Raw genomic sequence first — 17,418 nt, 5'->3', positions numbered from 1 at the left:
CAGAAGGCATCCATCCTATTTAGGCAATTACACAGCCTTGAGTCTTCATTTCTTACCAGTACTACCAAGGGACTTCATCTGCTAGCTCAAGTCTGAACTGTTCATGTGTTTTTAATAACATAGATTTAGTTTGAAAGATGCGCTTGAGCTGTTTCCGTGTGAATATTCCACACTTACAGAGAAATGCATTTAATCTAAATTTAAACTGTAGCTATAGTAACCAACATTCACTGTGTTTCAGGAGGGCATATATAAGCCTACTCAGACAGAAGGAAACATGTGTTAATTATCATTCTATCAAAACTCTAGAGTTTGTATTCTGGAAAATAATTATCAGAAATTATGAATTCCTAGTACCCAGACTTAGAAAGCAAGAGATTTGCAGGCATGTATTCTGATGTCTTTTATAAGCTAGCTTTGCTGGATTTGATGGAGATTTCCTAGAGCAATCCCCAGCCGTAACAAATAGGGTTAGTGTTTCACTTTCAGGTAGATGATCAGATTTTTTACTTGAGCCAGTCAATGATAGATTCTGTAGATGATTTTGCAAAGGTAGGTAACATCACTTTTACAGTAATGCCCATATTAATCAAGGTGAGTAAGGACATTCCTCGTTTCATTCCTCTGACCATAGAACTCTAAATGTTGCCTGATTTTTGAACAGCTTAAATCAGAGAGAGTAAATCTGTCCCAGCATGCTTTTCCCAGACTCTCATGTCTGTGGAGAGGCAGTGCTGTTCTGCTGGTGTAGGGCAGCCAAGACTCCTCAAACCCAGTCCTGCATTTGCCTGAAAACTGCTGCCTGGCTGAGGAAGTGACCTCCCCTTTTCAATGTATGAAATTCACTTCAAATGTTTACTTTAGGTGTAGTAAGCTGCCAATGGTCTTGGGAGAGCAGGTTCAAATGTTTCATAAAAAATGCTGCTAAAATCAACATGTGTTTCTTCATTTGTGCTTTCTTTTCCCCAGAGTTGAAAGAAAGGAGCGTGCACGTTTGAAGACAGTGAAATTCAACGCGAAACCCGGTGTAATTGATGCAAAAGGGGTATGTAGATACTGAAACCTTTTGAAATTGCACTTTACAATTGTTTTATCCAGAGTAGAAAAAATTTTACCAACATAAGGAATATTTAGGTTGTTGCAGCCAAAACCTGCAGTATAGTGAAATGTAGATCAGAGATTACTGTGATATAATCTTTGGAATAATTAAATATTCTTTTTATAATAATACTGAATGACAGTGCCTCCTAAGGGGAAGATACTAAGAAAATAAAGAGCATTCCATGATAGCTGTGATTTTATTTAAATTATGGATAGAGAAGAAAAGACTTTAAAAATGAATGCAGATGGATAGCAGTTTAATGAAATAGGACCAGAAGTGTAAATTCCCTGGCTTCAAAAGCTGTTAAATCACAAACCAAAGGTTGTAAGTTAAGGAGTCCTGGATAGAAAAAAATTAGGTTTTGGGTATTCTGCATTGACAGTTGTGACAGACATTGAACACAGGTGTGTTTCACATCAGACACCATGGCCAAACAACACAAAACGTGCACGTTCCATTCCAGCAGTGCTGCCTGGACAGAACAGGGCTCCTGCTGCTGCCACTTCACAGAGCTGCTTTATTGTGCCCAGGTCAGCAGTCTCCTTAGACTGATGCCTACTATCCTGCTTGGTGCCATCTGGCTGGCAAGTATCACAGCAGGAGAAATGCCCACAGCCCTGGCTGTTGAGGTATATTTTTCTGCTTGCAGTTGTAGCAGTAGTGAATACTTGACATTTGCAGGGATTTATTTTTGAAACCAGTCCAGTTGGCATGTTTGGAATTTACAACTGAGGGCTTCTGTGAGCAAACTAGGAGACAGAGATTCAGCAGCCATGAGGGAAAAATTCTGCTTGGCTGCAGAAAACAGAGCAGGGCCAAAATTGTGTGATGAGTCTTCACTGTTTACCAATGCAGGACGTGGGTATCAGCAGGTCCCTTCCAGACCTGCTGTTCCTGTGGTCTTTTGCCTAATTTGAAATTCCATTCTTAATCTCTTCTTCCTTCAGGTTCCCTCCATAATGGTAATACTAATAATTCCCTCATTCTGTTTTTTCAGACAGATTAGCAGGGTAAGAAATTCCTCTTCCCATGGACACAGAGTTCCTAGCACAGGGATTCCTAAGTCTCTACATGCCAGCAGAATAGTATTTCACACTTGAAAATACTTCCCTGTTACTGCTCTACAGAACAATTCCTGAATTCAATGCAAATGCAAAATTATTGCTTGAATATTGACTGAAATATTGTTGAATGTTGACTGAAACAAGTTTTCCAGACTTACGAGGCACATGGAACTGTACATTACTTGCACTTGCAGATAACTCAGTAAAAAATACATAATAAAATGCACTAAGAAAAGGCTGATTCATCTCATAGCATTTTTTAGAAGTCAAAATTTCATTTTATAGTTTGAAATGACCACTCTCTGCAACCCTATGTATTAATGTTGCCACTTATTTTGAGAGATAATGTTTTATATTGCCAATAAGAAGCAATCACTTCTTAAATGTCTATTTCCCATATATAAACAAAACTGCAGGGGAATAATTCATTCATAAAACTAATGATCCCTTTTCAAGTAATTCTGTCAAGAATTTAATTACTCTTGATTCCCCAAATTGTTTTTCCATTTTTGTCATCAATGTAACATTAATCTTCCAGCCACTCAACATCAGTGTTTGATTCAGTGTTTAGGAAATTGTGTAATTACAGGGCAAGACAACTGTAGCCTTTTGGGACCAAACCTTCCACATGAAATGAGATATTCAAGTACACACATATGTATGTGGATTGAAGGTGTCACCATTTCCATTTGGTCTTTCAGTGTCCAAAAAGAAGTGCTGTAAAATGTCTAAGAGTCCACACTTTACATTTTTACTTTTTTTTTTCCAATTTTGGAAGAAATTTAGCCCAGGTAAACAGGGCTGCATTAGGCCTAGGAAAATGATTTTGTTTCAAAATCAAGCTAAAATTCCAATAGGAATGAGCTTATGTGGGTCTGTGGCTTCTTTGGCTCATACATTCATGACTGTGTGGGCAAGTGTAAATGTCTTAGTTTACTCTAAAGATGAAACTGAGAGAAAACTTTTCATGGAATATTTCTACATTTGGCCAGGAGATGTGCATGGAAGCCTTAAAAAGAAAAAAAAAAAAACACTAAAAGAAAAGCCTTAACTGAATACAGAAAATCCTTGGGGGTTTTGAACAGGTAGGAAGAGCTAAAGGACGATCTTTCCAAAGGCCCAAAGTTCCTCTTTTTCAGGCCAAACTTGTATGTTACTTTATCTATAAAATTAATTCAACACTTTTTAAAAATTTGATTTAGAATATTTATATGACTTTATATTTGTTTCATTGGACTCCTCCAATCTGTGCCTTGTGAAATTAAAGTCTACAAAATCAGGATGGATACAGAAACAGGGAATGTGAATCAAAATTAGAGAGCTCTAGGGAAACCTTCTGGTCTCAAGTTTAAATAAGGCCATGGATAGTACCTTTGCATGCAATGCCTAATTAAATTCCCATGCTCATTATTACAGGATATTGCATAAAAAATAAGTAAGCTGAAAAAGAATTAGGTAGGTTAGCAAGTAGCAAAACTAATGACAACTTTAAAACTTTTGTCATGTAACTCAGAATATATTAATTGTTGACTTCAAGAGCTGTTATAAAAGGGAAAGGATTATATTACTTCTACTTTTCCTTTTAAACATCTATTATTGAACAGTGCCAAAAAGCTACTTGGCTAGCTGAATCTCTAGCTTAACCCAACAGGGCTACTTTTCTTTCATGTTCTGTTTCTTCTGACACAGAGAAATTTATCTGTTCAGGCTCAGGGACATCACCATGATCCAGCCCCGTTAACACTTTTAAAGATATCAGATCAGTTCAAGATGGTAACATCTATGTAATAAGGAAAATAATACAAAACAAGTTATAAACAGTTTCATTTCACCAAGCAAAGAATATGCTTCTATTGCATTGACCAAGTTCAGCCTCTATCTTCAATCTTATAATTGTTGTCCTGAACTTCAGCATTTTTTCTAATTGTTACTGAAGGTGGCTGGTGCATCAAATCCACCACTACACTGCTTTGCTTCCCTACAGCCACTCTCTGGTGTAGCAAAAGACAGGGTTTCCAGGACACTGGAAATGTTAAAAAAAAATTTATAAATGAAGAGAAGATAACACAGGTATGATTTCCTAAGCATTTGCTTTCTCAGTCTTTGGGGCTCACTGGTCTATGGATAATCAGTGGAAAATGGAGCAGCCCAAAGGTTTATGTCTGATATTTTTGCTGAAGGAAGCCAAAGACATTATGTAAGCACAAACTTCATTAAAAAGTATGTTTTATGCTATGTTGAACTCAAGGTCATATCCCAAGTATCTTCTGATGCTCACCTTTGCACCAAAAGGAGCAGAGCACGTGAGTAGCTGTGAACAGGGTTATGTATCTACCAAAACAGCATACTGAGCTCTTGGTAACTCTCCCTACCACAGGCTTCAGACTGAACAAAAATAGCCTTTCCTTTTCTAATCCTAAAAGTCACAGTTGTTGAGGGCTTTTTGGATTTTTTAGTGAATCAAACAGTGTCAAGTGACAGAAATATTGCAGGGGGGAAGAGATTAGCCAGTGATCTGCTTTTTTCTTAACAGTTGTAATTACAATAGGTCTTTCAGGAGACAAAAATAGCACCTTTTGCTTTTCTTCCTGTCAGATCACATACACTTCCTTGACTGTCTCTTGAAAATATTCCACAGATGAAATCATAGCCCTTGGAAAGACTTTTAGCAACACCTGAGTTTTACTAATATTTATAGGTGTTGCCTGTTTACAGAAATGTGTTGAAATATCAGCAAAAATGTGGATAGAACTTAATTTTATACAGGGAACTGGTTTTTCATACCACATGCCTTTTCCTTTCACACCTTATCTGACCAGTGACTCCAGAATATTTTCTTATGTACAAATACTCTACTTCATTTCCCAATGAAATGAAAGTGATGTCTGCTGTAATTTCCATTTTTAATGTATGTGTCAGAGTGTGGGGAAATATTCAGCCCATGTTTACTGGGAAGCATTCCCAGATGGGTGCCTGCCCTAGTGAGGATGCTCAGCAGGGTGCTGAACAGGGATGAGGTGCTTGCCAAGAAGAGAGACTGCCCAATCCTTTCAAAACCCCTTCCAGCTCTGCTGCTCATCAGCAGTGCGGGTCCTGGGTGGTGACCCACGCCACACTGCTCCATCACTACCCATTAGGGTTTTTTCTGTTGGCTTAGCTTGTCATCCACAGTTCTTTTCAGATTCCAGTCAGATCACCTACATCACACTCAGCCACCTCTTCAGTTGCCTCTGAATGAATTTATTACAACAGTCAGAAATTTGATAGCATTTAATAATATTTCTTATGTGCAGATTCTGTTTGCAGATCCCACAGATACCTGAAATGTAAGGTCATCTTCCTCCTTTATTGTCATTTTAGCAACACTGCACTGAGGCAGGAAAGGAGAAAGTGAAACCTGACTGAGGTAGCAAATTTGGTATTCTGGGGTAAACAAAACCCTCTGCATATCTAATGCACCTCTCCTCCGAGTGTCAAAATCCAGTGACCAACAGAACTTGATACAAAGGACACCTTTTGACAGTTTTAAGTATTTAAGGGGGGCAGGGGAGAAAGCCAAACAAATAAATCCACATATTTCCAAACCATTTATGCTCTACAAAATCATCATATTTTCAGCCCTAGTCATCCATAGAGAGCAAAACTGGTCTTTGGGAACCTCGAGTGGTCACCTCTGCCCTGTGGGTTTCTTCTGTAACTTCCTCCTCTATTCCAGATTTGTCTAATCTCTGCTTAAAGACCTGCCACAACAGATATTTCATATTCTTCCCAAACAGCCCACTTCAGTGCCTCACTCTCCTCTTTCTTAGAAAGGGCTGAACTGCTACAGTTTAACCCTGTTTTTATTTCTTCTTCTATGACTGTCTGTGGAAATTGGATTATTTGCCTTTGTCACAGAGCAGAAACTGCTGTCACACCTGCCCTGCTCTCAGGTACAGCATCTATGCTAGTGGCTTACCAGGGCAGATCTAGGTGTATTTATGCAGCGAAAAAGGCAATTATCTCAATTTAATCCCTGACTGAAAAAAAGCTTAACCGTATATTAGGCTGTCTATACCCTCTCTCTGCCTAATGAAGATTTTTTTCTAACATCAATTATTTACTAGGCCTCAGTTTTCTAAGTATAAACATTCACCTTTAGGGAGAAGCAGTTCTGTAGTCCATCATCTGAAGGTTTTCCACATATACAGTGGATTTTGGCCAACTTTTCTTTGCACTTCTTTTCTAAAGATATTAGACACAATTAACAGATTTCCTAAAGTGATTGGTACTGGGACAAACACAAAAGTAGAGGAAAGTCCACAATCTGAGTACATTCAAAAAGCTGCTGATCTGGAGAGCTCGTTAGCACTCAGTCTGGAGTGTACAGGGTCATCATTCCTGAGAGGCAAAGGGCATTCCTCATTGCAGGCTACAGCTTCCTCCCAAGGGGAAGCAGAGGGGCGGGCACTCTTCTCTGTTGTGACCAGTGACAGAACTCAAGGGGATGGCCTGAAATTGAGTCAGGGGAGGTTTAGGTTGGATACTGGGGAAAGACCTTTCACCCAGAGTGGGGCTGGGCACTGAACAGGCTCCCCAGGGCAGTGCTCACAGCACCAACCCTGACAGAGTTCAAGAACTGTTTGGACAGTGCTCTCAGGCACATTCTGTGATTCTTAGGGATGGTTCTGTGCAGGGCCAGGAGCTGGACTCAGTGATCCTTGTTGGTCCCTTCCAACTCAGGATATTTTACGATTCTATGGTTTTTTCTCTGTTGGATTTAAGTTCTGTCAAAAGCTTTAAAACCTCCAAAATGGTTAAACATTGGGTGTCATGGAAGAATCAGATCTCAGCATTGTTCTTGTTTGTGGAACAACTTGTTTCTGGAAGGAGATGACTTCTTCCCACATAGGAGTGTGCTGCTTTTAAAACCAGCAGGAAATTAAACTCCAAATAAGCCACTCCCACTCGGTGACTGCCAGTGACGGGTACCCAGCTTTTACTGCTGACCAGGGATGATGTGTGTGGTATAGAACAACAACTTAGTCACACATTCACAGCACTAAAGTCCACTCCCCACTCTGTAGCGGGACAAGGAGGAAAATCTGAATCTCATTTGTCGAACTGCCCTTGCTCTTCCATGAGTTTTCAAATCCTCCATAGCTCTGTCTCCACACTTCGTGATGGAGCTGGTGCCAGGCAGTGGATGTTGGCTGCACTTTTGGATTGACCTGAGTCTGCAATATTGGGCTGCCCTGACCATTCCCCTTGAGCTGAACACTTTTTGCTCAGCATTTCTCCAAGGTGCATTAGAAATAGTGCTGTCATCAGCATCTGCTTCACTCATGTACTGGAGTAATCAAATGAAGTCCAAATGATGAAACACCACATAGCCAGAAAGATTTAACTGTATGGATTCTTGTTGTTCCAGGTTATCTTGAGGCACCCTCCAAAGACATGCAGTAATTTAACAATGATGTATGTTGGGTCCAGGTACAGTCAAAAATAAAGGAAAACAAGTGAGTCTTCAGTTTTAATTTATGTCATGGTAGCAGTGTTGGCTCTGGCAGGGAGCTGGTAAGCCTTAAAGAATCTTGGTTTTAAGAAGGTGAATCCATTCTAGTAATTGTGAAAAAGTGACTGTCGAGTCAAATCTGATGCTTCTACCCAGCTGAAGTGAAGAAATTGTTTCTGCAGCTTTCTTTGAAAAATCCAGTAGAGTATTTGCAAAAATTTCTTTCAAATTGAAAGAAAATATGAAAGTAAAAAATCTTCATGTCTGTTTTCCGTATTTCATTTTGTTGAGAAGGACAAATTCTAAATATCAGCCAGCAATTTGTAAGCAATGTGGATTAGAGTAGAAAATTTGAGAAATAAAGGATTTGTAATTGAATTTATTAAGATGATGAAAAATATTTCTGCCTATTGGCATCTTTTCACTCAAAGAAAATACTAAGAGTCATTTTTCAGTTAATGAGCAACATAAACACACATATTTTATAGATTTTACCTTTTTTCTGTAATTTTTCTGTAATTCTGATAACTGTGTGGAGTTTTATTTGTAGGATAATATAGTTTCTTAGGTGGTCATAATATTAGGGACTATAGTAGCTGTACTTCCTATCCCACAAGAAGTTTGTGCCATCCCTGCTTAGGTAAGAGAAATTTTTAGGAAAGTTGCTGACAAAAAGATATGTAGTGCAATGTTTAAATCAGTCACAGATTAAATATAATACAGTGAAAATTTGCTAGCACAGGTACAATACCAAAGTTTACAGCTGAGAGTTAATTGTTTTTCTTCTAAGCTGTTCCAGCAGAAATTTGTGCTGAGCTGAACTTCATGCATGGTCTATTTTTATAACTTGCTGTCCAATATCCGGAATAAGTAGTAGGAAGTTTTCATGTATGTATAGATAATGCCATAGTTACTTGGATTTTCTTCTAAAAAATTGGTTGAAAAGAAAAATTTGTAGATTTGGCAGTAGACATTGTGAAAGAATTAGAAAGACAACAACATTTTCTTCACACAAAGGTCCAGAAGTGTGGAGTTTAGTGTCAACACTCATCCGGAAGAGACAGGCTCTATATTTCACATCTTTCTTTCTGACTCAGTTAAATGAAAGCAGCTCAGTGATTGCCTCAGTGACTCAGAGACCATGTTTGGAAGGTTATAGGGACACAGGAACTGCCAAAGTCCATCTAACTTGATATCCTGCTTGTGAGACCGGTCGTGTGAGATGGATTACTGCAAGATGTGGGAGCTTCACCTCCTAAACAAACCTCAAACCAGTCTCTTAGAAACTGACTTTGGGTTTTTTTGCCCATGCCTTTATTTATTATAACTTTAATTGTAAGGCCTAAATAAATCAATGTATTCAATTAAAACCAAGGGCCTGGTATGATTTGTCTGCTGAGCCAGACCCTTGCCATAATTCAGCCTGCTATATCAGTCACTCTTAACTCAAAAGGGAAGTTCAGAAGATTATCTTGTCCAACTGTCTTTCCATAAGTACAGTTTGAAGGCATGTAGGTATTGTAAATCTTTCTCCACTACTCCATAACAAAGTAAGAGTAATAAAGGTCTTTATGCAACTTATTTTGTGCAATGGTCCATTTAATGCAGTAGTTTGCACTTGCACAAGTGCACAGCACTTGAATGCATGAATAACATACATCAGCTCTAAGTGGGAAAGTCCCTCGTCAGGAAAAAATACTGACCAGCATAGAGGAACATTTAGGATAACATCAAAAACACTTTCTGATTCCAGTTGGAGACCTGAGGAAGGAGGGGAAGACCTTCACACTGCCCATTTGACTGCAGTGAGCTTGGCTAGGTCCAAGCCCATACTGGACCACAGCACAACTCTGAGATGCTGCATTTGTGAGCATCTCATCACAGAAACACAGATGTTAGAGCCGTGAGAGGATGGCTGTTTAGCTCTTTTCCCTTCACCACCCCCTTCTCTCCAAGCACTGCAGTGTTATTCCCCACAGTACTTAAGATTAGCAGATTTGTTTTAAATGTGAAAAAATTATCTAGGCTTTTCACTTCCCTTGGGGCGGATTATTCTACATCCAAATTGATTTCACTGTCAAGCAGCTTTGCCCTTTCTTATTTTCATGCTATCAATTCCAGTGCTGCTGTTTGAACAATTCCTTCCCACTTGTATCGTGGTGTACAACCTGCAGATAAGTGTAAATTACTTTGGCTGTCACGTAAGCAAGATTTTATGTTGGTGTTTTATCTTGCTAACATTGATATACCCAAGCAAATTAGCATAGAAAAGTGCTCCCTTCATACCTTGCACCAAGTTAAATACAGGTTTGCAAAATTGGAAGTACTGATTTTACGTGTTTTCTTCAAAGTCTATTAGTCTTTCTTCTCCCCTGGTAGTTTATGTTGGTTATAATTGTTGTTTTTCAGGAATTAAAATTGAGTTGCTGGCAGACAACAAGCAATAATTCAGTCTTTAAAACAAAAAAGTATTAAAATTTCATACTTATGAATACTAAGCCACCCTACCCTGCTCTGGAGAAGCTAGACAGCGTGGAGTTTTTAATCAGGCTTTTACTTTTTCATTTTGGATTGCCAACACCCATATCTCCCTACAGCTTCATGGGAAAACTAAGCAAGCAGAGTTATTTTCATCTAAGCTTCTTCTCACCCAGTTGGTTCTCACTTATCAAAACAGATCATGGTACAAAAATTTAATAAGGAATGACTGTAGCCCAGGCTTGAAGTACCTAAGAAAACTAAAGGCTGAACTTAACAAAGTAGATATGTCCTTCCCCTTGCATCTCATAAAAAATCATAGGAAAGTTGGCTAGTGCTGTTTGCCAGCATGTAACTGTGTGTGCAGAATGAGAATGGAAGATCCACATCTCAGAGAATATCCTCTGTGATCCCTGCACAGCCAGGCTTACAGCTGCCACTGAGAACTCCTCAGTTTATCTTCTGCATGTCTGCAGGGAAAGCATGAGGTGCTTTCTGTGTGTGTGAGCCCAGGCCATGACCAAGTTTGGGGCCACATAGGAAAGCAAGAATGGCTCAATAGCATTGGCAATCCTCTAGACTTGGTCAGGTCATTTAACCCTGAGATTTCAAATTCATCATGGCTCGGAATTGCCAGGAGAAAAAGCCCACTATAAAACCAGTGAAGTGATATATATGCTTCCAAGGAGAAATAACACTGAGTATATGTTACAGTCCAAATATTTTCTTTCTGGTGTCAGTTCAAATTTTTGGTAGGATGGGAGAGATTTAAAATGTATAATATAGAGATCTATAAAATTAAAATATTTAAATGTAGGGTTTTAACAGTGTTTGAGTGCCCCACCTTTTATTAAAGTCAGTATTCAAATGAGTAAATGAATCTCTGTAATATAAAAAGTGTCAGTTAAATATAGAGAAAAGGATTGGAGGGACATAATGTTGATAATAAATTTTGTAGATTTTTGTAGAAGGGTGAGTACATGAGGGATTTTCATTTGACTTAGGCCAAAATCAGGTATTAAATAAGAAGAATAAGAAAACCACATTGCAGAAAAGAAGCAGTAAAACTAATTTCTCATATACACTGCTAGACCAATCTGAGAACAAAACTGACATACATAATCATAGAATATAAAAACTAGGTTAAAGCATAGCTCAAACCTGCCTAAAATTAGATGGTATATGAAATCCATCTACATCCTGTAAAAAATAATTTCACAGCCAGTGATCTGGAACAGCTTTCTCTCAGGTGGTCCCTGTACACTGGTTCCCCACTCATGACTGAGGATTAGCATTTGTTGAATGAAATGGCAAAAGAAAGCTTTCCTGAAGCAGTTGGGAGCTTATTGGCTTCAAGAAAATAGATTTGTTAGACCACCATAAAAAAATCTTTCCCCAGCATATTTAGGATCTTCTGCAGAGCCTGAAGAGAACAACCTGTGTCAAGATCACATCTGCACTAAATAGTAGGGGCTGAATCAGCTACACTATGAAAAAAATGTGGGAAGAAGATCAAAGTAAACAACAATATAGTTGCCTATTACAGTATGGTAAAACTATCAAATTACTGGGTTTTGTGATGTTTACCACTATGAAGAAAATTTTGAAATTGGATTGTTTATTACACTAAAATTTCCTTTGAAAACACTACCCTATTAGCTGATGAGTAACATATTCATGGCCTCTGAGCCCAGGGAAAAACATTTAGAATACAAAGCTGATGTTGACATAAAAAAGTACCCAAGTGGGTTCTTGAGAAGCAGAAACACACAGCGGTTTAATGTCTGTCACAACCAGGGAAGGTTGGTGTGTGTAACCCAGGCTTACATAACCAGGGACGTCTGGGGATACTTGGTCAAGCAACAGTGCACCAGGCACATCACAATTATTTCTCTTGGCTTCTTCAAAACACAGTCTATGCTTAAGTAGTATCAAACAAGGATTCAGGGCATGAGTGAACACTTTCCTCTCCTTTTTTTCTGAGAAGACACTCTTCTATTGCAGATCAAATGCTGTGAATGATGTCACTGTTCTGTTGTCAAACAACTTGAAAATTTCATTTGCCTTTTAGTCTTAGGCACTTGTCTGTTTAAAGTGCCTCCTACTGCTGTTGCCTAGGTTAGTGGTGATCTGTGTGATGGCAGTGACATACACAAGTAATCTCTTGTACGGGTTTTTCACTGCAACTGAAATGCCTGAGTTACTTGTCATTACAGGTTTTTACATTATCATGGCACAAAACCTGCAACTTACAAGGAATCCATTTGCAGGCACTTTTTCACTGACTTTCATAAACTCTGCCTGCATAAACACTGTTGAATCAGGCTAAGCTTGCTATCACAATTGCAATTACAGTTGCATGCAACTTTTGTATCAGGTGGAGAGATGTAGGCAAATACCTCTGTCTTATTTATCCTACATCTATTTCGGAGCTTCCCAGAAGCATATGGAGCCTATGGCTCCAGAGTATTTGACAGGTCCAAAGTTTCCATTGTACTGAAATAAAATTTCTCAAATACATCTGAGTTTTGGAGTTTAACCTTGCCAAGATTCTCATACACGTGATCCTTTCTTAAAAAAGAAAATACACAGTGTTGGTCGCTACTCTTCCACCATTGGAGCAAAATCTGGAATTAACATGGTGTATACCATAGAAAATATGGTTTTATTCTGTGTGAGTCTCCCTCTTCTTTCTTTGCCAAGCCCCCTCTCTGGATTCATTAGAGATATAAATCGTGATATCTGTAAGAAGCCATTTTGGGGTTGTCAGCAGGATTTCATATCCTGCATTTTTAAGGTGGAGACCATCAGCCTGACTTTGATACCATTTATATTGCATACAAAACCAAAATCAAGGCTCTTGTCTTTGATTCCTTGTGAAGAAACATGCACTCAATTTAAGAAAACAAACACTTGTTTTCTTAAACTAACTGCTCATTCAGTTAGTACTAAGGACTAATTATTTCTATAAGTTGGCAGAGCCAGACCCACTTTAATGTTTTATAATATTTTACAGTTTCTTTGTTATTTAAAATATAAACCCTCTGACTCCACCTTGCTAGTATATATGGTCATTAACATGGATATACACATTGATTAATCTATAGAAATATTATCACATGCATAAACATACTTGGTTATGGATATTAATATAATTAGATCAGCCTTGTTTTAGGAAGAAAGCTTTTTACTGGTGTGAATACAGTGACATAGTCGCACATGATAGTCATCTGCTGTGAATTGCCAGATTTTGGTCATCCATATTGAAGTGGAACAATATCTTATTAAAAAAGCAACCCAGTAGTTGAAACAGCGAAAGGAGAAAAAGTTTCTATTAAAAGGAGGAATAGGTTATATAACAGTATAAAATATCTGTCTAATTTGGTGTATACTGTTAGATCATGCAGAAGTGGGAAAATAATATATGCTTTTCTGCTGAAAATGTACTTTCTGAAGTGTTTTGCTCTAGACCATTGGGGGAAAAATTGAAACAATATATGTGTTATTTCTCATATTTTCTGTGAAACACAGCATATTTATTTATTAATTTGATAACGTTCTCTTGAATTCCAAAGTGCTGTAATGAAGTTATTGTAATTTTAAAACCCCCTTGCTTTTTGAGGTGTTATTGTTTGTATATATATATTTTCCCTTTAAAAGTGTGTAGTGCCAATTGCATTACTATGTCAAATTGAGATAAATCATGATAAACAACATTTTCACAAACAGAAATGTTAACATGCTACATTCCTTTCTTTGGAAAAGTAAAAGAAATTATCACAGAAAACACATTTTAATTTAATTATGTCCATTAGGTCATTAAAGTGATGTAATGAGCATGTCAGTCCTCCTTTCATCCATTGATTACTTTAATCTTCCATGTGCTTATTTTGTTTTCCTCTGGCTTTCTTTCATACTTGCTTTGTTTTGAATTTGCATGCTCTCTGGATTATTTGTGCATGACCTCCACTTTAATTTCACATTGAATGTTTACATACTCTGAGAGATTTTCATGGATCATTTATTCTACATGTGCATTTTTTTCTTTGTTTTCAGTTACTAAACTTTAAATATGCTTGAAATGTAAAAGTGGTATGAAACTTTCGTGACATGAGTATGCAACTATCTCAACAGATTTTCAGTATCCATCTTTCAGAAATACATATTTTAAACCACATTTTATTTCATTATTTCAAAATGTAAGGAAATAAATTGTATTCTAAGACTCAAAATATATTCCATTGCAGAGCTGGAGCCAAATACTGGTTATATTCAATTTGAGAAATGACAAGCACATGAGATTGGTCCTTTAAATTATTTAAGAAGGTCTCTGCTGTCTTGGAGGTCATCATTTGCAAAGTCCTGTGTATATGTTCAGTATAAGAGACATTATAGGTCATTGTCTGACTGACAACCCAGATCAGTCTGCAGCTCTGTGTGCCTTCAAGAATGCCAGCTTCTTTCAATTTTCAAAATTCTTTCAAACTCTATAGGGACCCTATTTCCTTATTTAGTATCTGAAATAAGTGTCCCAAGTAGGCATATCCTGTTTTTACACAGGATAGTCCTGTAAGTCCTTGCAACTGTTTATGAAGTCAAAGGTTTTATCATGTAAGAAACACCAATTTCTTCTATATTAATTTCTGATTTGAAGAATTACAGCAAAATGTGTTGATCAACATGCAATGAAATCCTGCTTATCAGCAGAATTCAATTTCTAAATCACTTAGAACTAAAAGTATATCCAGTGAAACCTAATGCATAAATATACATCTATAAAATAAAACAAAGCTGGGTTTTTTCATTATGCCTGAAAGAAGCATTAAAACACACATAAGAAGTTGTCAATAAAGAGGCCAAATAAGACATTATGAAATTAACAGCAGCTACCAGTAAAGAATTTTTAGTATTAATTAACACAGGGCTGAATTCACACACGATAAGCAAATCAAAGGCTTCTGTTTTCCACATTACAGCCTATTCTTTTCAGACAGCTAAATAATTCTGTGCACAGTCTGCTGCGATTAAAGATGCATGCCTTGATCCCAAAGCATGCTGAACCATCTGTAGCCCTTCATCCAAACAAGCCAAACACCACAGTTTCCAAGCAAGGAGCTTCACATTGTGACTTCAGACCTCTGGAGAAAATTGATCCAGTCTTCAGGAGCTTTGCCTTTAAATTTCAGACCTCACCACACCTCTGATTCTTTGCAGCCACTTAGTTTGTGCTGATTTGAGTCACTACAGTTCTCTCCACTTTTACAAACTAGTTGTTTTGTCAGCATGAGTGTGACAACAATTAGACGTCCCTGTTTTTGCCCCATGCCTTTTCTCCTTCACAGTCATTCAATGACAAGCGTAAAAAGAACTTCATCTTTTCACGAAAATTCCCATTCTACAAGAGCAAGGAGCAGAGTGAGCAGGAAACAAGTGATCCAGAACGTAAGTAACCTCTTGGAGACGATGTCACATGCAGCAGCACAACAAATGGGTGACACGCATGATGCCAGTATCCCACACATATAGGCAAATATCTGTCATAGGCAGGCAGGAGAGGTATTACTACTGTGACCAATGTATGACTGCAGTTTGGATCCAGCTTCTCCTTCCATCTCTGGAAATACTATTTTCAGAAGAATAAAGCAGTGACCTTAACTTTTGGAAGCAGAAATACAGCTCCTCAAAGTTGTTCTGGCACCTGTCATAAATCCAAAATTGTCTCTCAGAAATATTCCTAGACCAGAATTGGCTCAAAATAAGGCAAATATGATTTCTTTCACATACTAAAATAATTCATTTTGAAAATATCTATTCTAATCTTTTTTTTGCCTTTGACTTTCACCAAGTTGATTTCCATGGGCAGCTTCACTGGAAGTTTAACAATTAAGGGAAGCAACCATGTTAACACTTTAAAGAACTAAACTGGTTCTTGGAATGTGTACCACCACAAGCCTTTATTGCTTGCTTAAATTATATAAGGAACCAGCATTATTAAAAATATTTGCTAGTTCCAAGCCCAAATATTCACTTTTTTTTTTCCTTAATAATTCTGTCCTAAATTTATTCAGTGAGGATAGTTTCTGGAACTTTATTTATCTGGTTGTTCCTTCTTCCTCACAGCTCCAAAAGGCACGTTTCACAGTCACTGCCTCTTTCTTTGGCTGAATTTCCATAGAATATAGGTCTAAATTTGTTTCAGAAAGAAAAGGCAGGGATCCAGATTGCTCAATCAACATGGTCAGTCATGGTAGTATCCATTTCAACTCCACTGACTTCTTCCTTCCTCTTCTGCGGCTGTTCTTCCTTTCTCATTGCTCTCTCTGGGGACTTCCGTGCAGGACATCCCCGGATTAGGTGACGACGGTTATGGAACAAAGACTCTGAGTAAGTTCCCAGGAATGGTCACTGTAAACCCTTTTTTGTTTTGTTTTGTTTTGGCTTCTGTTTCTTCTCTGAGGACCCTCCACTCCTAGCATGCACAAGATAGAGTTTTATTTGTTACCCAGCTGTGAATGCCTTACAAATGTTTCAATTGTTCTGTTCTGCATGACGGTATTAAATAACATACAGTGTATCAAGCAGACACTTTCACTTCTTTTGTAATAACACCTTTTGTTTCTGACAGTATATTATTGTTCCCATCATGGCAGTTCTGTAGAGTAGCATACCTAGAACACATTTTGCTGCCTAGACTGTTCTTTTCAGCAACAACCCCTCCCTCTCCATCTAAAGGGAAAATTGAACATTTTAACATGATCGCATCCTGGGGAGATCAATAGAAAATTAGTTCATGCTGTTGCTTCTGCATTTTCAGCTTTTTGCATGGGAGTGTTTGTTACTTTGCTGAATTTTTAGATTAGTATTTGTTATTAATGGAAGAAGTCATTTGCAGGCTAGAGAAGATCATGCATTTTCCAAAGTTAACTTTGGACCAGTTTTCACCATTAGCAACCTATTCTCTGTCACACAACCTTAATCTTTTTTTTTTTCTGATGCAGCAATCCTGTCTCAAGACTTGGCATTGCAGAGTGTATAATGTGTCAGATAACTGCTCAGAAACAATTTTTCTTCCTCAAAATGTTAACCAGAAAAACTGTATAGAATGAAATATTTGCTGCTGACTTCTACATATATAGCTATATTAAATTATGTACCCGGAGCGAAATAATGTAAACAAAATGCCACTTGCATGCATTTGGCTACTTGTTCCTCAGTTGTTTTTCCTTTTCTTAAGCACCAAGTAATTGGAGCAAAATGTGTGTTAATGCTGCATTGCCTAC

The 17,418-nt window shown here is 37.8% G+C and overlaps 1 protein-coding gene across 3 annotated transcripts in view; it reads left to right on the top strand.

Moving 5' to 3' along the window:
- Positions 1–17,418, top strand: part of DLG2 (discs large MAGUK scaffold protein 2) — a 911,187-nt gene that overhangs the window by 868,749 nt on the left and 25,020 nt on the right. For 2 of the 3 annotated variants that reach the window (XM_031066024.1, XM_031066022.1), the window contains 2 exons: positions 970–1,045; positions 15,481–15,580. In XM_031066024.1, the coding sequence (XP_030921884.1) occupies positions 970–1,045; positions 15,481–15,580 (176 nt within the window). Of the gene's footprint in view, positions 1–969; positions 1,046–15,480; positions 15,581–16,476; positions 16,523–17,418 lie in introns of all 3 variants that reach the window. The other variant, XM_031066023.1, reaches the window with a different exon arrangement.

This window comes from Geospiza fortis, unplaced genomic scaffold, assembly GCF_000277835.1.
Source record: "Geospiza fortis unplaced genomic scaffold, GeoFor_1.0 scaffold16, whole genome shotgun sequence".
NCBI lineage: Eukaryota > Metazoa > Chordata > Aves > Passeriformes > Thraupidae > Geospiza > Geospiza fortis.
The sequence above is the reverse complement of the archived record's forward strand: the minus strand, read 5'-3'. Positions and strand labels throughout refer to the sequence as shown.